The sequence below is a fragment of the Ovis aries genome, chromosome 24 (assembly GCF_016772045.2).
Source record: "Ovis aries strain OAR_USU_Benz2616 breed Rambouillet chromosome 24, ARS-UI_Ramb_v3.0, whole genome shotgun sequence".
Lineage (NCBI taxonomy): Eukaryota > Metazoa > Chordata > Mammalia > Artiodactyla > Bovidae > Ovis > Ovis aries.
Genome location: NC_056077.1, coordinates 38,072,673 through 38,100,331, shown reverse-complemented (window position 1 = coordinate 38,100,331; position 27,659 = coordinate 38,072,673). Strand labels below are relative to the sequence as shown.

Here is a 27,659-nt window from a genome sequence, read left to right as displayed (position 1 = left end):
ACAGACTCAATGTCTGGAAAACGTAAAGAGAATGATAAAATCAAGGCTGAGGAAAGTAAGAACAAAAGTATACAGGCCTCAAGGGCTGCAGAGCCATAATTACTGCAGACATATCAAGTACAAAGTTTATAGGGGAAATTACACCCGACTGCCAGACATGAAATCTCGGGTGTTTTCCCGGCCAATGTCCACAAACTACCCTGTTATAGGTTTTATACATGTTTTACTATTTTTTTTAAAAACTCTCTGTGGGATATATACATATCATATCTATATATATGATATATATATATAAAGGAAGCCATTTTAAAACATCTACTTAATTGGTTGAGGTTCAGGAAAAGTAATTCTCACACAATCAGATTACAGCATGGCCTGGGGTGTGTTTCCTGGAGGGTGTTTTGCAATGTATAGCAAATATGTTGACTACCCCTCCCCCGGAACTCCTGCAGGGGATTTAGCTTAAGGAAAAGATCCCAGATTTGTTTAAGTTTCACCTACAATGGTGTTCACAGCAGTACTGTAATAGCAAGGTACTTGCAATGACCTATCGTCCAAAAAGAGGCGGGTGGATGAATAAATTCTGACGAAGAATGGAGAGTCCTCCAAAAGGTGAAGCACGCAATACTGACTGACAGGGAAAGGTGCACTGAAAACTATCTGAAAGAGTGACAGTACAAGTTAGTAGTGCGGGATTCTGGGTAACTTTTACTTTTAGTGTAAATATCCACAGAAATTTTGGAAATTCTCTGGTCTCAGTAAAATATAGTTTTTTCCTATATTTTCTATATTATTGCTATATATATCTATATAAAAATATCAGTTTTCAAGAGCCTCTAAGAATAAAACCAGCACACACAAATAAATAAAACATGGGAAACTGTGGGAAATGCAGAGATGTATAATCTGGGGGACTTGTTCTCAAGCATGAACAGTCTAAGTGTGGAGAAGACCCAAATTAAAAATAACATTTCCTTTAGAAAAAAGTACTAGTCTTGAAGCCTCTTGATTTAACTGTAACTCACTGAAATGCTTTTAAAAACTAGTCTATTGTGCCTGTAACAGTAAAGTATGTTTTTAAGAAAAGTCACACAGAAAGGAAAAGTTCAGTTCAGTTCGGTTCACTCACTCAGTCATGTCCGACTCTTTGCAACCCCATGAACCGCAGCACGTCAGGCCTCCCTGTCCATCACCAACTACCAGAGTTTACCCAAACCCATGTCCATTGAGTTGGTGATGCCATCCAACCATCTCATCCTGTCATCCCCTTCTCCTCCTGCCCTCAATCTTTCCCAACATCAGGGTCTTTTCAAATGAGTCAGCTCTTCACATGAGGTGGCCAAAGTACTGGAGTTTCAGCTTCAACATCAGTCCTTCCAATGAACACTCAGGACTGATCTCCTTTAGGATGGACTGGTTGGATCTCCTTGCAGTCCAAGGGACTCTCAAGAGTCTTCTCCAACACCACAGTTCAAAAGCATCAATTCTTTGGTGTTCAGCTTTCTTTACAGTCCAACTCTCACATCCATACATGACTACTGAAAAAACCATAGCCTTGACTAGACGGACTTTTGTTGGCAAAGTAATGTCTCTGCTTTTTAATGTGCTGTCTAGGTTGGTCATGAAAGTGAAAGTGAAGTTGCTCAGTTGTGTCCGACTCTTTGCGACCCCATGGACTGTAGCCTATCAGGCTCCTCCATCCATGGGATTTTCCACGCAAGAGTGCTGGAGTGGATTGCCATTTCCTTCTCCAGGGATCTTCCCAATCCAGGAATCGAACCCGGGTCTCCTGCACTGCAAGCAGACGCTTTACCGTCAGAGCATAACTCTCCTTAATACTCAATTAACTAGAAAGTTCAAATAACTCTACACCCCCAGCAGTCTAGTTCATTTAATTATGGTTCATCTATGCCCCCTAAACCTCTTACACAAAAAAACCCTTTTTTTTTTTTGGTATATGAGAACTTATTACTACCATGCTTTCGTCATCAAAATTTATGATCTTGGTCTTTCCTTCTTGCCTTTGTATAAAGGCAAAAGTGAGACGCTGGCTACTTTGACAACGTTAAAGAGGACTCCAGAAATGTCACCAACATGATATTTGCAACCAAATCCAGCAATCAGAACTTCATCATTTTCCTCAATAAAATTCAAGCAACCATCACTGGGTACAAAAGCAGTGATTTTTTTTTTTTTGGCCATTCTTGATTAGCTGAACCCTGACACACTTCTTGATGGAAGAATCTGGCTGCTTGGCTTCAACTCCTACTTTTTCGAGCACAATTCCCTTGGCATCAGAAGTGCCACCAAAAGGGCTGGCCTTCAGGGCTGTGCCCAAATAGGCTTTCTTGTACTGTTTATGATACCACTTCTGGTCTTGTCAGTGACTACGGAGCTTCCTGGCAGCATGAAGACCGCAACACTTGTCCATCCTGCTGGCGCCACGGGCCTGAGCCCACAAGAAAACCTTTTGATGTGTTCACCATGAGAGTCTGAGAGTCCAATAAACTGAAATTTATTTTTTATTCTACTGAACACTACCACTGATGCCTCTCTCAGGCATCTGATCCCTATGTCTCTATTCTGTCTTTGAATCTGTCTTTGAATCCTCCAGGGAGATGGCATTCCTGCTGTGGTTACAGACCTCCAACCAACAAGCCTGGGGCAAACTGTTTCACCTTGAATTTATTTTTTTTTTAACTTTTGCATACACCCATCAGAGCCGCCAGAATGAAAAGGAAGGAAAATATCAACTGTTGGTGAGGCTGTAGAGCAACCAACTGGAACTCTCACCCACTTCTGGTGGGAATGTAAACGGATGCAACCACTTTGGCAGACAGCTTAGCAGTTTCTGCCAAAGCCGAATAAATATTTAAGTACCTGATAATCCGGGAACTCCACTCCTCTGTGTAGACACCCAAGAGAAATGAGGGCCTATGCCCACCAGACTCATACTATTCATAATATCCTTGAGTTGTCTGAAAACAATCCAAACGCCCCTCAAAGAACAGACTGTGATACAGTCACACCTTGTAATACTACACAGTGAAAGAAAAACTAATGGCAACTACTTCTGTGATATGGATGGATGGATCCAAAAAACATATTGAGTGAAATGAGGCAGACAAGATAAGCCAAACTAGCCTGTGCTGCTATAAGTTAGGAGAGTAGCTATCCTGGAGTGGGTACAGTGCCTGGAAGGGGGCGTGAGAGGGGCTTCCGGGCCTGGTCACGGTCTACTTCTTGATCTGGGTGCTGGTTACACATGTGGGTTCAATTTGTGACAATTTAGTGAGCTATAAAGGCCTAAGCAAACCTTTCAGTATGTAGATTAAAGTTCAATAAAAAGTTTAGGACCTACTAAACAACAAGTTCCTACTGTATAGCATAGGGGACTATGTTCAATATCCTGTGATCCATAATGGAAAAGGATCTTAAAAAAGAATGTACATATACATATAACTGAATCACTGCTATACAGTAGAAATTAACACACTGCAAATCTTTAACTGTATTTCAGTAAAAATAAAAGTTTTAGAAATAAAAATGTATTTGCAAATGTTAACAGGTAAGTTCAACAAATATTTGTGTTGCTTCTATAATGAGTTTTACATTGAACTGCAGAATAAATAGTTGTGTGGAATTCTGAGGGAAAAACAATCCACACAGTTTCAACCGCACACTCATCAGTTTCCCCTGCAGGTCTCCCTGCAATTCATTACGACAGAAGTGCAGGGTAGGAATTAACGCCCGAGCCTGGAATAATGTCACACATGCAAAGTCAGAGGCAACCTGGAACTTGTGAATGGTGTCACAAGTTTGAGTGGCCCCAGCCTTGTTAATAAAGGATGCTGCTCTGTCCTCATAGTAGTGTTATCATAGTTCTAAAACCTCTTTCCAATCAAGAAAAGATGTTATGACAGGAAAAGACACTCATTTGGCTTTGTGTTTACAGACAAGATGTTATAACACTGGGCTGTGCAGTTTAATATTTGATACCTGGCAACCCTTTCTGCTACCTGGCACCTGATTCTTACAATTCCCTTTTTTAGTCATCATGGAGCCCAAATTGTCTGAGCTTCTGCAGATGCTATTTTATCTTCAGCATACCTGAAGAAAGCAGTGTTATGGGAACAGATGAAAATATCAAGTAGCCAACAAGCAACAGCAATAAACATAAACATCGACCAAAAGCTTCCCGCCCCCCCAAAAAAGTGAAAGTGTTAGTTGCTCAGTTGCGTCCAACTTCGCGACCCCATGGACCAGAGCCCACCAGGCTCTGGTCCATGGGATTCTCCAGGCAAGAATACTGGAGTGGGTAGCTATTTCCTTCTCCAGGGGATCTTTCCGACCCACGGATCGAACCTGGGTCTCCTGAATTGAAGGCAGATTCTTTACTGTCTGAGCCACCAGCTTCAAAGCCTAGACCTATATGCCACAGGCCACACTGGAAGCCAACCAAACAGGACTTTCACTGAAACATCCCCACTTAAACCCAAGCTGAGAAACTAAACCACCATTACACAAGCAAAACTCAGCACGCAGGTGTAGACTGCTTGCTTTACCCAGTGAAAGAATGAAAGTCTCTCATTTTCTTACTTGAAGGTTTGTTCACAGCATGCTGCTGCTGATCAGTTAGCAATAACAAACTTTGGGGGACACCTTAGGCACCACAGTATGAAAATGGAATTGGTTTGCGCATTTGCTGGCTACCACAAACTAAATTCCTACACCAAGGAATGGGGATGGAGGCTGGCAGGGGAACTGGCCTGTGGGCACTGATATCTCAGACTTTGGGCCTCACTTTCTCAACAGTAAATAAACAGGCCCACCTTGAGGGCTGATGTGTAACTAGAATGAAACAAATGCTCTATGAAGTGTCAAGGGAGGGAGAGGGGAGCCTGGCACAGGATAGGAGCTTACTAAATTAAAGGCTCATTTCGTCATCAAGTATGTACACCTGTTAGGTGCCAGGAACTGTGTGCTAGGTGCTCAGAGACAAACAAAGCTTCTTTCCATTGGGAGCTCACATTTAAGCTGGAGTAGAGATAAACATACATGATAAATAAATATATATTATATGCTAAGGGTTTCCCTGGGGGCTCAGTGGGAAACAATCTGTCTGCCAATGCAGGAGACTCGGGTTTGATCCCTGGGTCAGGAAGATGACCTGGAGAAGGAAATGGCTACCCACTCTAGGATTCTTGCGTGGGAAATCCCGTGGACAGAGGAGCCTGGTGGCCTACGGTCCATGGGGTCACAAGAGTGTCAGACAAGGCTTAGCAACTGAACAACAATATATGCTAAGGTAGTGAGCACTACAGGTGTGAGTGTGGGGGGCGCTGGGAGACGGATGGGGTTGTCTTCAATTTTAAAGCTGTTTGAGTGGGACTCGGAGGAGGTGACATTTAAACAAAGACCTCTGTGTCCCTTCCCCCATCACTGCTGCTTCAGCAAGATTAATGCAGGGGTGACATCACATCCAGCCCTCCTTAACTTCCTCAGACCAACAGGTGTAACTTCCAGCAAGGTTGTGGTTACTTCTGTGTGTGTGTGTGGTTACTTTTAATTAAGGGTTTTTTTTTTTTTTTTTAACTTTACTTCTTCCTTGTACCACTAAAGCATGCACTCATCAGAAAACCCATGCAAAATCACAAGCAAGCTGCTGAGGGAAATTATGGGTGTCGTATAGGCTGAAGTGTGGGGAGGGATCTTTGGCTTAATTCTAATTAGCAACAGTGATACTACCTGACATTTTGGGGCCTACTATCATGCCATTTGCTCGTAAAGTCGTAAAACACACATCCTCCTGGGATTTAGTATGGCTCTCTGGTAACCATTTGTCTAAGTACACATTGAAAAAAATTCAGCAAATGTTTAAATAAATATTCAAAGATATTTGATACTGCATAGAGAGGATCACACTACTTCATAATCCCCCTTTTTCTCTAAAGAATTTATTCCTTTATTTCAAAGTTAGAGAAATTTGAGTATTAAAAAATATCAAAGCCCATATGAGTCATAAGACCTCATTTGCAGGCGGCTTTTGTAAATGCACCTGGTTAGGCTGCACTTCTATTAGGAAAACATTCTAACTTGCCAGGTAACATCAAGGAGATCTCTTTTCCAGGTTCATCCACACTGCTGGGAGACTCTTACCCTATTAAACTTGAATTGTTTTCAGGTTTGGTTTTGAGGGGGTTGGGGGAGGAAGAACCTGAAGAGGAGGTGGTGAAAAGATGCTGGGCTTTCAATCAGATCTGTGAAATTTCACTGTGCATTTCTATCATAGTCAAAGCATGAGCTAGTGGCATTCACTTTATAGATTATATATAAACTTGCTGTCTGGAGCTGTAAATTATTATCCCACCATCCCAACCTAAACCTGACCCTAAAACATTAACGAGGAAATGGTGATTAAAGTCAGTCAATAAACATCTGTGAGCTTTTAGTATGTTTTAAGACACCTGGGAATGGAAAGCAAAGGTACAGGTCTCTGATCGTCAGGGTATCACAGCCTTTCAAAATACGAAAATGATTTCCAATGTTTTATGGAGAAGGAAATGGCAACCCATTTCAGTATTCTTGCCTGGGGAATCCTATGGACAGAGGAGCCTGTGGGCTACAGTCCATGGGGGTCACAAAGAGTTGAACAAAACTTAGCGACTAAATAACAGTGTCGATAAACACATAACCCAAACTATGAAATCCACACCTTTTTCCTCCTGCCTCAGTTCTTTGGGTAATGCAAAACTGATATCTGTGGGACTGTAATTCACTTGAGCACAGCCCCTCTGCTGAGTCACCACTGAAAGTGACAGTGAAGAACTGGGAGAAAAAGCAGAGAAGAGTGACTTTAGGATTAGATGCCTGAGTCATATCTCATCTCAGATTGGAAAGATATACCAGCCTGTTCTTGGAGGCACGGGGGCTGGGGTGTGTGTGTGTGCAATTCTACTCAAATTAGCAATGATCTCCATTCCTCAATAACGTACAGTTTTACTGTCCTTAATTGACAGTCATCAGAGTAGCCACAACTCCCAAGTTGAAGAGTAACAACGTGATATTAACACAGTCAACAGCTCATACATTCCTACCCCCACCATCTTCAGGATCATCTAAACAATCTCAACAGAAAGGTAAAACCTTAACATTCAAATTTCTGGGATTTCTAAAACCTGCCCTCTTCTAAGGAAACATGAATAAGGACCAGATTTTGGTCACAGTTACTTACTGAGCTTACTGAGAATGCTATGACAACTGTATCTACTGTGTTTAGTGTGAATGCAGTATAGTCCACATGTGACAGGATTTGTGTATTCAGACAAAGGGAACCAGTCTTTTGAACAAAGGATTATGAACCTATTTTCATGCTTTTATTCTTACCCAACAAAAGTCAATAAACTCTGATTTCAGGAATTCACTTGCAAATTCAATTGTAAATCTAGAAACTAAATTTTAGGGTTAAAAAAAAAAGTAATCTATACAAATGACCCAACTGTGGGTCTTAAAAATGGCTACAAATGCATTTGGAGAACTTGGGTTCCATGAGCCTAAGCCGAATTAAAACAAGTTGTTTTGTGTTCTATTAATAGCAGATGATTAAACACATATCTTATTTCAAACTGGAATTCATTTATACGTACTTAAACTTACTAAACTGGCCACTAATCCTAAATCTATGTTTCTGGAAACATTCTCTCGTAATAAGTGCAAGTTAAGAGAATGACCATCAAACGCATTGCTTAAGGTTGGGCCAACTTTCTTCAAACCTCGGACGTTCTTAGACTCCCATTAACCTCCCCCAAATAATCGATATCTGAAAGCCAAATTGAACGTAAAGCTGCGTGAGGTGGGGTCTCGGGGGGAGCGAGTCTCAAACCTTCCCAGTGAAGTCCTGGGGCCGTGGGCGCCCCCGCAGGCGCCAGGGCCGAGCCCCGCTCACCTGGCGCTGGCTGATTACCTGGGAGTTTCCCCCTTACATTCTCGGAGGAAACTCAAGCTCGGCTCTCCGAGAACTCAGGCGCCGCAGCCGCGCCGGCGAGGCCACCGACCCCGAGGGGAAGACTGGGGGAGGACGCGCCCCAAGGGCGACACAGGACCCTCCCGCCCCGAAGACGTTCGGTTGTGAAATGTGTAATTTGCCGGGCGTCTCCTGCGCCGGGAGGGAGAGGAGGGGACCGGGTAAAGAAAGGAGGGGGAGGGGAGGACATTCCCGCCTCAAGTCCCCTCCTTACCTCGAAGGTAAAGGATCCCGACCGTTCCCCTGGGCGAGGACTGCCGGCCGCCGGCGGGGCTCCCCGATTCCCCGGCCTCGAACCCCGAACCCCGGCTCCCCAGGGCTCCGGACCTCTCCCCGCACCCCCAGCCTCGAGCCCTGGAGCCCCAGTCTTCCGCCCTCAAACCCCGACGCCCCCACGGTCCCAGCCTCTTCGCCCCCGGGACCCCGGGCCCCCCACTCCCCAGTCCCCGCATCTCCCGCCCTCGAACCCGGGCGCCCCCAGGGTCGCGGGCCCGCTCACCCGGTAGGTGCTCTCGGTGAGCCGGTTCACCTCCTCCGGCCCCCGCGACATGGCTGCAGCCGCCGGGCGGGCGAACGCGGGAGGACGCGGCCGGGCCTCGTGGCCGCCCGACCCTGGGCGGCTGTGGAGCGCCGGGGCGCGGCTGAGGGGCCCTCAAGCGTCGGCTGCCTCCACAGCCGTCGGCCGGGAAGTGCAAGTCGAGCGACCCGGCGGCCAAAACGTCAAAACTTGAAGCGCTACCTCCGCGGCCGCCGGCGAGGAACTGAGGAGACTCGCTCGGCCAGACTCGGCCGAGCGGGCAGGGCGGGCCCCGCGGCCCCACCTGAGGCGGGCAGGGTGGGCGGGGCGGCCGCGAGGCGGGGCGGCCGGGCGGGCGGGGCGGCCCCACCTGAGGCGGCCTGGGCGGTGGGGCGGAGGCGGGCCGAGCCGTGGTGGGCGGGGCAGTGAGGCCCGTGTGGGCGGGGCGGAGGCGCGCCGCGCCAAGTGGGCGGGGCGTCTCCACCTGAGGCGCTGGAAAGCTGGGACCCAGAGCGCGTGAGGGGTCCGTGGCCGGCTCGCGACGCTGTTCTGCTTTCAGCCCGCACCGTAGGCGGTCACCCCTCTGTGGTCCTAGAGCTCTCTAGTGCCCCTCGCAGTGCTGGCGACAGGGGCCCTGACGCCCACGTTCTCCGCGGGGGCTGTGTCCCCCAGTTGTACTCGTTTCCCTGCTTGACCCCTTCCTGCCCTCTCGTATCCCCGACCTCAGAGAGCTGAGGGACCTCGGGACAAAGGCTCTCGTAGGTGGGGGAAAGAGGCAGCCTCTTGCAACCCTTTTTGGAAGTTCCTTATAATGAAATGTGAAAAAAAAATCAATAAATGCCTGGTTACAGAAATGGCAGTACGTTTTCAAACTTAGATTTAAGAAGGACTTTTAATTCAGTGCAATATAACCGTGCTAGTCACAAGATCGTTACAAGATTTAGAAGCCCATAGTGAACGCAGGTGGGAGAAGGCGATGGCACCCCACTCCAGTACTCTTGCTTGAAAAATCCCATGGACAGAGGAGCCTGGTAGGCTGCGGTCCACCGGGTCTCGAAGAGTTGGACACGACTCAGCGACTTCCCTTTCACTTTTCACTTTCATGCATTGGAGAAGGAAATGGCAACCCACTCCAGTGTTCTTGCCTGGAGAATCCCAGGGACGGGGGAGCCTGGTGGGCTGCTGTCTATGGGGTCACACAGAGTCAGACACGACTGAAGTGACTTAGCATCAGCAGCAGTGAACGCAGGTATAGTGGAGGTAATGCTCTTCCTTAGGGTGGCTCCTGAAACTCCCTGTTCTATCTCCACCTCAACCCCAGCCTGAGGACCCAGAACAAGCTTCTCCCAGCCTGAAACACGGCTTGGTATCTGAGATACTCACCCAGCCAGAGCAGGAGATCTTATTCTGTATCTAAAAAACTTCTATCTGGGTGCAATTTCATCTTTATCTTTTATGGGCTATTACGAAGCTTCTAAACTGCTCCTGTTATAAAATTCACTGGGAAACATACACAAAGAAAGTCCTGTGTTGGCCTAGATGGGGATATAAAAGCATGAGATGCAGCTAGATGTAGGACAGAATCAACCACTTGGATTCCGGGACAAGGTTATCGTGTTTTGCAAGCTATAAAGTGTACTGTGATTGAGAACCAAAAGGTAATGGATCCTTGGGTGTTGGAGCCCTTAGGTTTCCAGCAGTGGAAGCAGCTACCTCTCCTTAACAGGTTTTTAGCATCTGACTCATAAAATTTGCCCGGTGGGTCTTATTTGCCATATTGAGTGAACTGATGACCTTACCATTATCAGTTTTTCATATTGGGCTCTCCAAGGATGTCTGTCAGCTTTCATTTAAATTTGAAAATCTCTTCCTTAACTTTGCAGGTCGGTCACCTTTTGTGTTAGAACCTCCCTCCAGGCCTTCTGATGAATGGGATCATTTCACCCTCTGCTGCAAGGCAGTCAACTGAGGAGCCAGAAAGAGAGCAGAGGCTTAACCTTTAACACCCAGCTCAGCCAGGAAGAGATAGCAATTAACCAACTGCTTTAAAACCAGCACATCTCAGATGGCCCAGTTTGTTTGTTGAGACTGGAATCTGATCAAAGGGCCAGGTTCACAAGTGTAGGCAGACTTTCTAACAGATATCTATATTAACGAAATCTCCGGTATGGAAATAATTTCCTGATTGCTCCGTTAGAAGTCTTAGAGAATGGTCAGCTCTTGGTCTGTATCAATATTAGGACTGGTGCCGCTGAGTCCCCAAGAACAAATGAGTATTGATTATCTGCTCTGTGCCAGGCGCCCTGCTGAGGGCCATAGTGAAGTACAAAGTGTACTGGCCTTGACTCAAGACCTTAAAACAAGTGCAGGAAGTAGAATTTAAGGAGGACTGCAATAAAAGCTGTAGTACAGTCAAATGTGCTGTAAGTCTAAAAAGACGAGAACGCCCTCAAAAATCCACGTGTTAGGCTCTTCAGGTGTGTGTGTTGGTTTCATGCAAACTTGAAAACCCGCAGTCTTAGCTGTTCTGAGGTTTAATGATGCTCAGTGTGAAGTGAAGTGAATCAATGGAAAGGGATGACACAGGAGAAGGTGAGAAGCCGGTTGTAACTGCTGAGAAAGCACTGTAGCTGCTCTCCAATTGCCCAGAACCCAGGCCTGAAGAACAGGCCTGGCCTCGCTGGAAATCAGCTCCACACCTCCCCAGGGGCAGACAACCAAGGTTTCCTCTCTTAGCTCCTGCTGCTGCTGCTGCTAAGTCGCTTCAATCACGTCCGACTCTGTGCGACCCCATGGACTGCAGCCTACCAGGTTCCTCCGTCTATGGGATTTTCCAGGCCAGAGTACTGGAGTGGGATGCCATTGCCTTCTCCGCTCTTAGTTCCTATTTGAGTTTAAATAACCAAAAATCCTGTTTACGTTAGTGAAAGTTGCAAGATGCAATTGCTAGTGACAGTATCATTGAGATTCTGAAGCCACACTCCAAACAGGGTCTTGTGTTGGGGTGTCTGCCTTCTTCTGAACTTTCTGTGGCTGAGCTTACCGCCTGCCCATGGGCTGTCTGGCTTGGTGAGCGCTCTGGGGCATCCATGAGGATGTACTGTGTTTTGTGACCAAAGAGGTCCCTGCCAATAACAGCAGTTTGGGGCAAATTCCCGTTTAAAGACCAAGAGAATTTGCTGTATGATGCAGGGAGCTCAACCCAACATTCTGCGACAATCTAGAGGGATGGGATGGGGTGGGGGGATGGCAGGGAGGTTCAAGAGGGAGGGGCATATGTATACCTGCGGCTGACTCATGCTGATGTGTGACAGAAACCAACACAGCATTGTAAAGCATTTATCCTCAATTAAAAATAAAAAATGCAAGAAAGAACACACACACACACACACACACACACACATATGTGATAAAGACCAAGAGAGGGGATGGGGCTTTAAGTGTTCTTACTTTGAAAAAGCAAATGTGACTTGAAAATTCCCTTACCTTTCCGATGCAAACAGCGCTGACTCCTCCCCTATTCCAAATCTATTCTGCTGTAGAATTTTTTCCTCAGGTTTTTTTTTTTCCTTAGTTCCCCAACCAGAGATTGAACCCTGTTGTTTGCAGTGAAAGGACCGACCCCTGCTGTAGAGTTTTTCACTTGCTGTTTCCTCTGTCTAGAATGTTCTCCCCACTACAGTATTTCCTGGAAATGTGAAGCTCAGCTTAGAGGGACCTTCCTTGACCGGAAGTAGTATTCCAAGCCGTCTCTAACATAGCATTCTATTTTAATTCTAATAGTGCTCACCACCAGCTGGCTGTGCCACATGCTGTGCCAAGCCGCTCCAGTCGTGTCCGACTCTGTGCAAGCCTGTGGACTGTAGCCCGCCAGGCTCCTCTGTCCATGGGATTCTCCAGGCAAGAATACTGGAGTGGGTTGCCATGCCCTCCTCCAGGGGATCTTCCCCACCCCACCCCGGGGTCGAACCTGTGCCTTCTGCACCTCCTACACTGCAGGTGGATTCTTTAGCACTGAGCCACGGGGGCTTCCCAGGTGGTGCTAGTGGTAAAGAACCCACCCGCCAATGCAGGAGAAGCGGGTTGCATCCCTGGGTCAGGAAGATCCCCTGGAGAAGGAAATGGCAACTCCAGGATGCTTACCTAGAGAATCTCCTCTGTCCAGAGGAGGCTGGCAGGCTACACTCTGTGGACTCACAAAGAGTCAGACACGACTGAAGCGACTTAGTGCAAGCCACGGGGGAAACCCTATCGCTCGCTACAGTAGGCTAAAATAAAGATTCCCCAGGATGTCCAGGCCCTAATCCTCAGAGGAATGGGTCAGTGCTACTTTATATGACAAATGGGACTCTGCAAATGCGATCAAAGTAAGGAGTTGGAGAGGAGGGGATTGTTTGGGATTTCTGGATGGACCAGTTAGCATCACAAAATTCCTTACAGGAGGGACACAGGAGAAGCTGGAGGAGGAGGAGGAAATGTGATGTCAGAGACTGGAGTGATGTACTTTAAAGAGGGACGAAGAGGCTACAAGCCGAGAAACACAGGAGGCCACTAGAAGTTGGAAAAGGCAAGTATGTGGGTTCTCCCTTTAGAGGAACTAGGGCCGGAAGGCAATAGCCCTGCTGACATCTTGATTTCAGCTGAGGCTTTTCAGACATCTGCCCAGAACTACAGGAGAATAACTGTGTGCAGGTTTAGGCCACTGAATTTGTAGTAATTTGTTACAATAGCTAGTAGTCATGGATGGACGTGCGAGTTGGACCGTAAAGAAGGCTGAGCACTGAAGAACTGATGTTTCCATACTGTGGTGCTGGAGAACACTCTTGAGAGTCCTCTGGACTGCAAACCAGTCAATCCTAAAGGAAATCAACCCTGAATATACATGGGAAGGACTGATACCGAAGTTGAAGGTCCAATATATCGGCCACCTGATGTGAAGAGTTGACTCATTGGAAAAGACTCTGATGCTGGAAAAGATTGAGGGCAGGAGGAGAAGGTTGTGACCTAGGATGAGATGGTTGGATGGCATTATCTACTCCGAGGACATGAATTTGAGCAAACTCTGGGAGTCGGTGAAGGACAGGGAAGCCTGGCGTGCTGCAGTCCGCGGGATCACAAAGAGTTGGACACGACTGAGCAACTGAACAACAAAGGGAAACGAAGACACTAGCTAATCTTTTTCTTGTTCATCTTTTTGCTGATTGTCTCTTCCCACCCACAACCCGTCTGAAGAACTTAAGACACCCTTCAGTGTCCCAAGGGCAGGCTGACTGTTGACTTGTTCATTGCAGGCTGCCCAGTCCCTGGCCCATAGTTTTGCTCAAGAAATGTTAGGAGGATGAATTTATGAAAAAGCCAAGATGCTCTTCATTTTGTGAGAAATCAGCTGCATCAGGGGTTTGCTTTCTTCGGTTTTAAAAAAACACAATAAAATAGACCACTGCAAAACAAATCATGGGTCTGAAGTCTAGAAGGGAATATACAGATTCTAGATTCAGCAGCTTATCAATAGGTAACAAAGCATTGGCACGAACAGAATGTATTTTGTTTTCTTACTGAGTTGTCACCATTCTTTATATATCCTGGGTACAAGTCCCTTGTCAGCTATATGGATTTACAATTATATTCCACTGTTCTGTGGGTTGTCTTTTAGCTTCCTGGATATTGTCCCTTGAAGCACAAAAAAATTTTCAGACTTACCTATTTTTTCCTTTTGTTGCTTTTGATTATGGTATCATATGTAAGGAACCATTGCCTAACCAAGGTCACAAAGATTTACCCTGATATTTTCTTCTAAGAGTTTTATAGTTTCAGGTCTGTGGGTTCATTTTGAGTTAATTTTTGAGGTGTAGCGAAAGGGTCCAACCTCATCCGTTAGCCTGTGGACGTCCAGCTGTTCTAGCACCATTTGCTGAAAAGATGACTCTTTCCCCCACTGGATTGTCTTGGCACTCGTGAAAAAATCACTTGGCCACCAAGGTAAGGGTTTCTGTCTTGACTTTCACTTCTGTGCAGTTGCTCTATCCTGCTTGCAAAGAGTCGGACACGACTAAGCGACTGAACTGAACTGAACTGACCACTATACTGCCACACTATCTTATTGTAGCTTTGTAGTAAGTTTTGAAATCAGGAAGTGTGAGTCCTCTAACTTTGTCTATGCTTTGCTTTTTAAAATCTTTTTCAAGATGGTTTTGGCTGTGCTGGGTGTCTTTTTCTTTTAAAGGCTTATGTATTTAACTTTTGGCTGCCCTGGGTCTTTGTGGCTGCAAGCGGACTTTCTCTGGCTGCGGCGAGCGGGGGCTACTCTCCATCGCAGTGCGCGGGCTTCTTATTGTGGTGGCTTCTCTTGTGGTGGCGCGTGAGCTCTGGGTGCATGGGCTGCAGGAGCTGCGGCTCTCAGGATCGAGAGCGCTGGCTCAGTGGTCGTGGCACCGCCACTTAGTTGCACCGTGGCCTGTGGGATCTTCCTGGACCAGGGATTGAATCTGTGGCGCCTGCATTGACAGGTGGATTCCTAACCAACAGACCACTAGGGAAGCCCTGTCTGGGTGTCGTGTACTTCCATATCAGTTTTAGGATTTGCTTGACAGTTTATGCAGGAAAAGCATTGAGGATTTTAATAAGGATTTTTATTGATTCTATCAGTCAGTTTGGGAAGCATTACTATCTTAACCACATTACATTTTCTGATCCATGAACACAGAGTGTCCTACCATTTATTTAGGTTTTTCTTCTTTTCTTTAAACAATGCTTTGTGGCTTCCAGAGTATAAGTCTACTTCCTTCGCTCAGTTTCCTCCTTAAGTATTTTCTTTTGGATGCTATTGTAAATGGAATTGCTTTTTCATTTTCAGACCGTTCATTGTAAGTATATAGAAATGTAATTGATTCTTGTTTTTTTTTATGTTATAACTCACTATATTGTTGAACTTGTTCTTTAGCTCTAGTAGTTATCAGATTGAGGAAATTCCCTTTTATTCCTAGTCTGTTGAAAGTTATTCTCGTGAAAGGGCATTGGATTTTGTCAAATGATTTTTCTGTGTCCATTGAGATGATCGTGTGTCTTTTGACCTTTATTCTGGGAAATAATCAACAATGGTTGGATTTTATGTGTTGAATCCACCTTGCATTCCTGGGACGTTCTCCGCTTAGTCATGCTATGTAACACTTTTTTTCTGCTGCTGGATTCAGTTCGCTGGTATTTTGTTGATGGCTCTTCTGTCTGCCTTCAGAGGGGATATTGGTGTATTGTTTTCTTCCGATGTCTTAGACTGATTTCGGTAATACCAGCATATAGATGGAGTGGGGAAGTGCTCCCTCATCTTCCATTTTTTGGAACAGTTTATGAAGTATTGGTATTTTTTATTTTTTTAATGTTTAGTAGAATTTGCCAGTGAAACCACTGAGGTCTGAACTTTGCTTTGTGGGAATTTTAAAAATCACTAATCCAATCTCTCGCCGTAGATCTTCCAGTGTGTTTTTGCAGAGTGTTATTTCCTTAGGTTTCTGTTCCTTCATCTCTTGATCATTTACAGTATTATGTTATAGTCTCTACCCGATGTTCTGTGTGGTCTTCGTTTGCTTACTCTTGCCTGGTTTGGTTGTTTCTGTTTCATTCAGCCGCGGTTGTATCTGCTGATTGTCTATAATTGAGACTCCACCAATTCCTTATCTATTTCGGTGACTTTTTATTAAGGGGTCATCTTCAATAATGATCCATTTTGTCATTCAGAAGCCCATGTGGCATGATGTGTAGAGTATTCCTCCAGGAAAATTGTGAATATGTTCCTACTAGGCACTCTAAGCAGCTCACCACTGAAAGAAGGTAAAATTCAGGCTCTGCACCTGCCCAATGTCACAGGGCTGGGCTGTTGATTTCTCTTAGGATATTTCTTTCTCCTTAAGACCCCATTTAAGGCACTTGCGCGGTGGTCCAGTAGCCAAGTCTCCGCGCTGCCAATGCCAAGGGTCCAGGTTAGATCCCTGGCCTGGGAACTAGACCCCACGTGCCACAACTAAAAGACCTATGTGCCACAGTGAAGACCAAAGATTCCATGTGCTGCAGCTATTAATAAGAGCCGGCACGGCCAAGGACACACATACCAGAAAACATAGGAAAGAATATTCATTCTATATTCATCAATACAATCAATTTTAAAAGATCCTAACTAAGTAACACTCCTCTGTCCTCCTTACCAGGCCAATAAGTATTTTCAAACGCCCCTGTTACTGACATGTGGTCTTTGGAGGGTCCCACTGTACGAGTGGGTCTCGGCGTCTGTTCTCCTTCTGGCACAATCTTTATACAGATAAATGGGCTTCCCCGGCGGCTCAGCAGTGAGGAATCCGCCTGCAATGCAGAAGACGCAAGTTCAACCCCTGGGTGGGGAAGATCGCCTGCAGGAGGAAATGGCAATCCACTCCCGTATTCTAGCGTAGAGAATCCCATGGACAAAGGAACCTTTTGGGGTCACAAAAAGTCAGACACGACTGAAGCAACTTAGCACGGAAGCGTACAGATAAAACACCTCACATTTGAAACATCCGGTGCATTTCCAGCTCCCAGACGTCACACCCCTAAGGGCGGCCATATCCTCTGTCCCGGGGCTTGGTTTCCTCCCTTTGCGTTTCTGGTGTCTCTTTTCTTGCAAACTCAGCTATGTATTGTATATCCTTGTTACTTTTTATCTATCCTTTAAGGAATTTGTGACTGGAGAAATTCTGGGTGGTCCAGTCAGCTGGAAACCTAAAAGCGCCTTTGTAGTTTCCTTGTGAGACTGCTCCTGGAGAGATAAGGGCTCGGGGAGGAGGAAGGATTCTGTACCAGTCTGTCTGTCCATGTGCGGGACCCGGCAAGGCAGTTTTCACTTCTCGGCCTGTTTTTTTCCACCTCTGATATAGGGTAGTTGGTCTTCAAGTTACTTTTAGTTTTAAAATTGCCTGATTTTTTTTTTTTAACTTCTGTCCAGATGTCTAGATGTCTCTAGGTGCGGCTGGCCTGTGTAAAGAGAGACTCTGCCAGAGGCCAAGATAACCTGAGCATTCTTTACTCGAGAAGGCCCAGGGCAGAAAGGGATGCGGTGGTCTGTTGTCCTGAAGACACCACCGTGAGTTGGCATCACGGGCAAATGGCGAGTCTGTGGACGTGGATCTGCCTGGCCTGTCTTCTTCTGCTTGTCTTAATTTTTTTTCCACGGGAAAGTATCAGCAGAGAAACTTCCAGACTGTCTTTTCCTAAGCAGATTTGTTTTCTGTGTTTAGCAAATTCCAAACATCGACCACAACAGCAAACTTCCTCTTCGGACTTAATAAAGCGTTGCCCTGTATACCCGATATTTCCCCTTGCTAAACAAGTGCAAAAAATTCTAGAACAACGTTACCTTCACTGAGGGCTTTTTCTGAGAGAGAAAACTTGGAGAAAGATGCTCTGAGATGCTTTTACAGAAGTCTACGAAGCCAGATAAGCAATTCTCATTTCCTTTCCTGTCCTTGGCAACCCACTCCAGGACTCTTGCCTAGGAAATCGTATGGACAGAAGAGCCTGGCGGGCTACAGTCTATGGGGTTGTGAAAGAGTCGGACACGACTGAGTGAGTGTGCAGGGAAGCCACACGAACACCCGGATTGTCAAGCAGTTCCTCAATGTGATCAGCAGGGGGCGCGGAGGGGTGTGATATAATGGACTATTCTTTTCTACGAGGATGATGTCTTTCCACGTTTCATTCTCTTTCGGGGAGAGCAGAAGCCTGTCTCTGATGAACTTTTCTTTTTCTGCATGCTCACTCGCCACACACCCGTGTTTGTATCTGTGCACCTGGGAGGTGCCACCTCGCCATGCAGGCCCCGTCCGCGCTGGGCCCTGACATTTTCAGTAATTTGTTTCCAGAACAACTCAGACCCTCTGTAACATTTCCCTCTGTCTACATGGAGCGTCTGCTCTGACTCTGAATTTCCATGGGTCTATGAGAGCAATAAACAACGAGAGAATGCAACCTTTTACGAAAAGGGGAAGTATTAGCCCCGGGGATCTTGAAATTCAGCACAAAGTGAAAATTTCCATTAGGCAAATGCATACAACCATAAATAATTTAGCAAAGACCTTGAGTAGCAATTTATGTGTTTTGTTAAAAATGTCCCCAACCTATCGACATTGACCAGGAAGTACAAGAAAGCTTGAAGATCAATGGAAACCCTGCTGAGCCCTGAAGGCAGACTGTGCCACGTAAGCCGGTTTGTGATGTCCCCTGAGTACCTCACGACTATAAAACTTTTAGGATGCGCTGGCTATGATGTCAGGCAGTACCTGAGGCCCAAATTCATGGTGGAAAGAGCTTTGCTATTTTAATACTCTCCATAGGATGCACTTACCAATTAAAAGCTTGCATTCTAGGCTTTCTCTGTTGTATTAATATTTAGAGGTATTTGAAGTCCCTGGTGGGCTTCCCAGGTGGTGCTAGTGGTAAAGAACCCACCTGCCAACGCAGGAGATGTAAGAGACCTGAGTTCCATCTCTGGGTTGGGAAGATCCCTTGGAGCAGAAAATGGCAACCCGCCCCTGTATCCTTGCCTGGAAAATTCCACAGACAGAGGAGCCTGGCGGGCTGCATTCCACAGGGCTGCAGAGAGTCGGACACGGCTGAGCCCACACACACACACAAAGTCCCTGCTGGTCCAGTGGCTAAAACTCCCCACTCCCAAGGGAGGGGGCTTGAGTTCCATCCCTGGTCAGGGAACTAGATGGTACACGTGGCAGCTGACACTCAGCGAAGCCAAACAGATGAATAAACAAAGCCCGCAGTCGCTATAACCTTGGGAAGGCAACGAGCAGGCACGCAAGGGCGAGGTTTCTACCACGGTGGCTGGAGTTGGGACACAGTTCTGGCCGAAGAAATGAAGTAAGCAAGATCTACTGGGGGTGAGGGAAGAAACACAGCAGCTGGGGGTTTAGGAAGCCACTTGCTTGGCGCCCCAATAACTTCCCAGAAAGCAGGTGTGACGTCAGCGCTGCCGTCTTGCAAGCTCAACGTGGCAAACAGGAGTGACATCAACAAATGATGGAGAGAGAGTGAATGGGACCCAGCAGCAAGCACTGGATTTTCTATTCTTTGCAGCTGAAAGCATTCCTAAGTGAGGTATGTATTGTCATTAAAATTTGGGAGGATTTGGGACTGTGTTGAAGTCACTGTATCTTCAGATGAAAAATCCAAATGATGAAAAAGGGCTTCTGGAAACTTTAAGTATATTTACATTGCTTCATCTGGAGAATGAGCAGATTTCGGAGATACAATGAAAAAGACCCATGAACTGTCAAATAAAAACGTGATTATGGAGACCAAAGAGAAGAATGTTATTAAAATTAGGACTCTCTTGGAAAATCCCCTATTGTGAGTTTATATCCTTAGGCCACTTTCCCAGAGCATTTTTATTTTACTTAAATAAAAACGCAATTTTATACTCACTCTTTTCCCCAAGAATGTATTTCTGAATCATTTTTCAAAGTTGGCAAATATAAACCTTGTCAAGATAGATCACCTGCTTTACTTTTGAGTCAGTCATCATTCCCACAAAAACGAAAACAATGACACTGTCCCCAGGGGCCCTGAGTAGAAAGTGCTCCTGCATTATTATTAACTAAAATAACAGATCCATCTCTAGGCCTGTAATTGAGTTCATCGTTCTTGGAAGAGTTCACCTATAGTAGCTGCTGCTGCTGCTAAGTTGCTTCAGTCGTGTCCGACTCTGTGCGACCCCATAGACGGCAGCCCACCAGACTCCCCCGTCCCTGGGATTCTCCAGGCAAGAACACTGGAGTGGGTTGCCATTTCTTTCTCCAGTGTATGGAAGTGAAAAGTCAAAGCGAAGTCGCTCAGTCGTGTCCGACTCCTAGCGACCCCATGGACTGCAGCCCACCAGGCTCCTCCATCCATGCAATTTTCCAGGCAAGAGTACTGGGGTGGGGTGCCACTGCCTTCTCTGACCTATAGTAGCAGCTTTCTTTAAAAAATGAAAGGAGATGAGATTTTGGAACGAAGTATCAGAGCTCATGAGGTCATTTAGACCTTCGATATTGAGCAGACCAAATATTTGGGCATATTTCCTTTCCTTCTGACTGAGATAGATGTTGAGCTCTTAGGTCAACTCTTGGGTGTAGCCTCAGTGGAATTCTTCCTCCATACAGCTGGGGAAAAGTAACAGCATTGGTGCCTTGCGATGTTTCCAGGCTGCGGTCTCCCCTAGGCTCCTGGGCCCTGTCCCCACAGTGGCTTGGTGACAGGAGTCTCCTGCTGCCCTTGAAAGGGGACAGAGTGTGCCTGACATGGCGGGAAGGGCGTTGGACGGCAGGCCTGGTGAATTTCGTTTCTGTTTAGTGATGAGAGTCCCTGGGTGATTTGGAGCAAGTCACATTCTGTCCCTGGGCCTCCGGGTCCTGATCGATTGGAAGGAGGGGGGACAGTCCTGCAGACGACCCCCAGGGCAGCAAGGGCCCCCTTTCACGGCATTTCTCCAGGGAGGCAGCTATCCGGCCAGGCTCCCCCTCGAAATATGCAGGAGTCAGAAGCAGCTGTGTGGGGCTGGCCTTGGCCCTGTCCGGGGACTGCGGGCCCCCCCAGGCTGCAGGAAGGTCACGGGTTCACATGCTGGGGCTGCAGCCGCCTCTCCCCGCCCCTCCCCTGCCAGGCGGCCTTTGATCTCCAGTGCCCTTTGGTTCCACTGTCAACAGAGAGACCTACTGGCCTGTTCTTTCCCTTCACCTTCAGGCCCTGAGCCTGGTTGGTCGGATCACATGGAATTTCCACACCCGTCACAGGTTGTGCAACTACCCTACAGACACATTTTAAGTTTAATTATTGTTATCATTACTTTCAGCAGAGTGAACGCTTATAGATTTATTAGGTTTTTCGATGGCCCACCCATCTGAGTCAGTGACCTTTAGCAATTGTGATGGGAGAGAAAGGGATGAGCTACAGAGAGGCCGGACGACCAGGCTGAAAGCAGTCATTCCTGGGCCTCTGTTTGGAGAAGCCTTCTTTGGAAGAAGCTGGGAGCCTGCTGGAATTTGAACCCACATGTAAGAGATCTCAGTTCCCGGATGGATTTGTTCCAACCTGGTTTGCCCGCCTCTCTGTGGAATACCTCTCTGCCTTTTGAAATTATTTCTCCAGGCCGGATTTGGCTGCCTCTGCTATCAGCGAGTGAGCAAACCCTCCTGTAACCTGCTGGCTGTGTCTTTGGGCAGGACACTTCCCCACTGTGAGCCTTTTATTTTTCTCTCTCTCATTTGAGACAGGGGAATGAGACACTATGGGTTTTATACACAGGGCATGGACAGAGGCTGCCACGAAGTGCTAAGTGAGGGGTGGATGTTCTGAGATGCCCCTTCGCTGACCTTCCTTACATTAGCAGCCGCGTCTCACCTGTAGGGTCTCAGTCCGGTTGGGTGACTCCAGATGCTTGCTTGTTTGGGTGGGTCCCAGCAAGACTCATCCTGACCAGCAGCTCACCCTTGAGTCACCACCAGGAAGCCCAGGATGGATGTGACGTCATCAGTAAACACAGCCAGTCATGGATAATGGGGGTGGCTCTGTTTGCCTTGGAGATAAACGCCACCACCCCAGCTGGGCTTCCGTGGACGAGCCCTGGGTGTCAACTTGGTGCAATGACATGTCTGTGGAGGGACCCCAGCATCTCAGGGTGGGAGACATCCTCAGGAGGTGTCCTGTCACTTTGCTCAGGAATCAAGAGGCAGGAAGTCACATCCTTGGCTGTGTGGGGAAAGGACACCCAGGAGCAGCCAGGCCTGTTTCAGCTGATTCACTGCTCTGAAGCTGAGCTCTAGTCTCCCCCGGCGTCACTATTTTTCTTTGAAGTCCAACCAGAGAATCCCCTAATCCCTCGTTCCTGTCCATATGGATCTCAGCTCAAAGATGATGGCCCCTTGAGGGCAGGGCGGGTTGGCAGGGCGGGTTCCCAGCCCAGTGCCCGCGCTCCATCACTACAGAGAACATGCCTGAGCTGGTCTTCTCCCCCCGGGTTTAAGGAGTCATAGCTGGGACTGGAGTTTGCCGTTTTCCTCAGGGCCATGGAATTCTTGGTGACAACCTGCTTCTGGACCCCAGGCTCTGGTCCCGCCCGGCCCCTGGCTGATGTGACCGGTGCCCCTGGGTCAGCTCCAGGGCTCTCCTCGGGGCTGGACTGGTGAGGCACAGAACTCGTCACATGCCCTGTGAGCCCTCCTGGAGCCCGAGGCAGATGGAAAGATGAGAACAGATTCTGTCTTTATTTGAGGATTTCCTAATTTGTTCACCATAGATTTTTTTTTGCAATAATTTTGATTTTCTAAAATGCTGCATTAAGATATCTCAATCACTGAGTCACTTGGTGCTCCCTTCAGGTTGATGATAAGTCAGCTGCCTCCTTTGCCTCACTCGTCCAGTCCTGTTCTTCCTGCATGATCTCCCATTGCTGCCCATGAATCAGAGAGAGAGAGGAGATGATTGCCCCAGGCTTCCCAGTCCTGGAGTTTCAGCCTGCCCTGCAGGGAAAGTCAGAAGGCCTGTCTTCCTCGACGATTTGCATAGATGAACCTTCTTATGTGTTCCTGCCAGAGAATCCCATGGACAGAGGAGACAGGTGGGCTGCAGTCCATGGGGTCGCAAAGAGTCGGGCACTCCTGAGCACAGGCATCTCATCATCGAACCTTCCTGAGCGCCAGCTGGCTCCTGGGACCCAGGAGGGCCAGGTGTGTGCCAGTGGCCGTTACTGCCCACTCTGTCCACTAGATGGCGTACTGACCGCACGGGTGAGCGTGGTGCCCCCTCCCCCCCTCCCCCCAGGGCCCAGCTTTTTTGTGAATTGCTGGCCAGTGTGGAGACCACCTGGTCAGCTGATCCCCACTGCGGGCCCAAAGCACAGAGGAGACAGGCTCAGAGAGGTAAGGTGACCCACCTGCTGCCTTTAACATACTAACATTGGCCCTGGGGTCTGGCTTTGTACCTGACATACCCCAAACCCCTTCTTTCTGGACCACCTGGTGAAAGCCATAGGATCCTTCCTTGGAAAAAAAATTTGAAACGAATCTCATGGGCTTCAGAACAGGGCCAGGCATAGATTAAGAACCCTTTGCCTGCATGTTTGCAGCATACTCATGCAATGTGGGATTTATAGTTATGCACTCTGTTTCAGATAGCATCTAACCATGTAATCCATCCATTCCTTCGAGAAATATTCATTAAGCACCTCCTACGTGAAAACCACTGTTCCAGGTGCTAGAGATACTTGTCTTTGTGAAGCTGACGTTCTGGGGCGGGAGGCAGGACGGTGTGGAACAACTGATAAAAAGAGGTAAAATCGTAGTGGTTATTAGTGCTGTCAATAAATCACCCCAACCTTTTTGGCACCAGGGAAGGGTTTTGTGGAAGGCAGTTTTTCCACGGACAGAGGGGAAGGTTTGGGGGTGATTCAAGGGCCTTACACTTACTGTACACTTTATTTCTGTTCCTGTTACATCAGCTCCATCTCAGCTCATCAGGCGTTAGGCCCTGGAGGCCGGGGACCCCGCTCTAAACAGCCCTAGTTCTCCCTCTTCTGGGCACATGGTTAGATTCTGCTGCCTGGTCTCGTGGCTGAGTGAGACCACGTGGCAGGTTTGCCAATGAATTGTGAAACGTGATGTTACTTCCGGGCCAGAGCACTAGTTGCTGATGTGAGACCCCCCCCGCCCGCCCCCTCCCTGCCCTGCCCAGAGCTTTCCCTCCCCTCTGATGTAGAAATTGGACACATTTCAGATGGAGGCTGTGTACTAGGTCCCTGAGACTCTAGAGCAGGACAGACCAGATTTGTTTCTTTAAGCCACTGAACTGTTGAGGGTCTTTGTTACTGTAACATAACCCAGTCTATTTTGATTGATGCAATAATAAGTATGTAAATCACATGATGAAATTATAAAGATTGCCAGGAGATTAGAACCACAGGGAAAAGAAACAGCTGAGCACGATAAGTTGTATTGGAATCGGAAGGCAAGTGAACTTTAAAAAAAAAATCAATTAACTGAGGGGGGCCTGTACTGGACAGCATGTGGGATCTTAGTTCCCTAACAAGTGATTGAACCTGAACCCTCGACATAGAAACGCGGATCCTTAACCATTAGGCCAGCAGGGAAGTGCCCTGCAGCCTCTTTTAAGCGGAACTTAAAATAGGGCAATCAGGTTAGGAGGCTTCATTGAGAAAGAGATCTTTGAAAAGGAAGTGAACCTTGCAGGTATCTGGGAAGAAAAAATGTGTCCCAGGCTGTTCCTGGGACAGCCAGGGGGAACAGCCAGGGTAAAGGCTGGAGCGGTTTGGTGGTTTGAGAAACAGCAAAGGGTGATACGATTGGAGAAAAGTGTGGGGTGGGTCCAAGAAGTAACAGGGCCTTCTCAGGGGGAGCCTTATGGCCACGAAGGACCTTGCCATGTTCTTTGAGTGAAAGAGGGAGCCATCACAGGGGCTTGAGCCCACACCCAACAGGATAGAACCGACGATTTCAAAGGATCCAGCCTGGCATCTGTGATGAGACTATGGGGAGTAGCCCTGGGGGGCAGGATGGAGATGGGGGGCCTAGGAAGGGGCTATGCATATTTCAGGTGACAGCTGTTGGTGGCTCACGTGGAGCGGCGAGAGCAGAGGTGGCAGGAAGTGGTCAGAGGGTCAGATCCTGGATATGTTTTGAGGACGGAACTGTGAGATTTCCTGATGGACAGCATGAGGGGTCGGAGGGAGGGCTTTTGGCCTCAGCAAATAGGAGGATGGGATGGCTACCGGCTGAAGGAGGGGAGGTACCGACGGGACACTTCCGGGGGAAGATCAGGAGCTGGGTCCGTGCTGAGTTTCAGATGTCTATTAGAAAAGTCAGAAAGCAGGAGGGGAGAGGAACAGAAAGGATGAAGTGGCGATGGCAGAGCAGGAGCGGGAGGGAGGAAGATACACCAGTAAGGAAATGTTACTGGACCCCTATCTCAAATTCACTTGGATTTTTCCTTCGATGACCGTATACAGGGATGCTGGTCGCTTCAGTCGTGTCTGACTCTTTGCAACCCTATGGACTATAGCCTGTCAGGCTCCTCTGTCCGTGGGATTCTCCAGGCAAGAATGCTGGAGTGGGTTGCCATGCCCTCCTCCAGGGGATCTTCCTGATCCAGGGATCAAACCTGCATCTCATGTCTCCTGCATTGACAGGCGGGTTCTTTACCATCTTAGGCTGGTTATAAAGAGAAACTCTCACGTGAAGCTTTATAGCCAGGGTCGATTCTAAGGGCTTTAGATGAGAATTAGGGAAAACGACGTGATGATTTTACCGTTACCTTTGATGGTGTCGGGCTTCCCAGGTAGCTCAGACAGTAAAGAATCTCCCTGCAATGTGGGAGACCCAGGTTTGATCCCTGGGTCGGGAAGGTCCCGTGGAGAAGGGAATGGAAGCCCACTCCAGTACTCTTGCCTGGAGAATCCCAAGGGCAGAGAAGCCTGGCGGGCTGCAGTCCATGGCGCTGCACACGACTGAGTGACTGACACTCTCACTCTGACGGTGTCAGGGAGGTTGTTCTGTTCTCTTTGTTTCAGGACATGGTCCATTATGTCATGCAATGCTTCTGCATTCTGATAAATTCCATCTTTTGCTAAGTCCCGGGAGAAGCTCCGCTTTCCTTGAGGAACTGATGTGCATTTCTTTCCCCAAAACGAAGATCATGAAAAGATTGTCTCTTTTCTCTCCAGCTGCCAGGGATCTCAAAGCCAAATGTGAAACTCAACTTTATTTCCCACTTGGGCCTGTGAAGTTTGCATATTTCTTTTTCACTTTTCCTCCCCTGGGCCTCTTACTTTTAATTCCCAGGGTTCGTTTTTACAATTTTAACTTTATCGTGTGTTCTTGCTAGAGTTGCCTCAAATCTACGTGGAATGAGGTGGAGTGTAAAATAAAGAAAGGAATGCAATTGAATAGCATTGCTTTTTAATAACAATGCAACTCATTTATAAATGAAAAAGAGATCGAAAATTTGTCTTTAATTTCCTATACGCAGTCTTGTATTCCAGCCGACTTTCACTGTAAAATTGAAACTGTGTTCCTCAAGGAAAAAGAATCCTAGTCCTGAAATGTTATAAAAATCACACTTTCAATGGCAGAAAATACGTAAATTCACATATCTTAAAGAAAGCAAGCTATTGTAAGATACTGAGAACAGCATGTAAAATCACAGAATACAAACGCAAAATAACTGGAGTTGTTCTGATGTTTTGTATGTTTTGCTGGTTTTGCAAGCCCAAGGACCGTAGCCTGCCAGGCTCCTCTGTCCATGGAATTTCCCAGGCTAGAATACTGGAGAGGGTTGCCATTTCCTTCTCCAGGGGGACCTGCTGACCCAGGGATCAGAATCTGCGTTTCTTTCATCGGCTGGTGGATTCTTTACCACGGAACCACCTGGGAGCCCTTTTAGGATGAGGATTTAAAGATTGCAGGAAAAAGAATGAGTCTTCCACAGAGGACATGCTGTTTCGTGAGACTTCACAGCTTACACTTTCTCTGGGATTACTGAAGCATGTTTCACAGAGCTCAGTTAGCCTTCACTTTGCCGCATACCTACAACTCCTGTCTTATAAGCCCATCAATATTGGTTCTTCAAATCAATCCCTTTAAAAAACTTATTTAGAGAGGAAATGATCTAAGTAATATGTAGTGGGTATGAATTCATGGGTTTGCTGTTTGCTTAAAGCACATTAAAATCAATTCGTAAGTATTAAATGAAAACACGGTTCGGTGTGTTCCCCTAAAAGCACCTCTTTCACCCCTTGCCACGCATATAGTGCGTGAGGGGTTTAGTCCTAGAGAGTGATTCCTGGGTATAATCTTTGAGAAAGATCTTAAGAAAGTCAGCTGTGGACTTCCCTGGTGGTACTGTGGATAAGAATCTGTCTGCTACTGCAGGAGACACTGGTTCCATCCCTGGTCCGGGGATATCCCACCTGCCCCGGGGCCACTGACCCCACGCGGCACAAGTACTGAGCCCTGTGCCTAGGGCCTGCGCTCCGCAACAAGAGAAGCCACCGCCAGGAGAAGCCCACCACCACGACGAAGAGTAACCCTGCTCTCT

At 47.3% G+C, this 27,659-nt stretch overlaps 1 protein-coding gene and 1 pseudogene across 1 annotated transcript in view; both read right to left on the bottom strand.

Moving 5' to 3' along the window:
• The window catches only part of BAIAP2L1 (BAR/IMD domain containing adaptor protein 2 like 1), a 76,756-nt gene extending 67,960 nt beyond the window's left edge, over positions 1-8,796 (bottom strand). Inside the window, exon 1 of the mRNA XM_027961925.3 lies at positions 8,523-8,796. Coding sequence (XP_027817726.1) covers positions 8,523-8,573 — 51 coding nt within the window. The 5' untranslated portion in view covers positions 8,574-8,796. The remainder of the gene's footprint in view (positions 1-8,522) is intronic.
• On the bottom strand, positions 427-8,065 carry LOC132658535 (small ribosomal subunit protein uS12-like; annotated as a pseudogene).
• Positions 8,797-27,659: the final 18,863 nt, after the last annotated feature.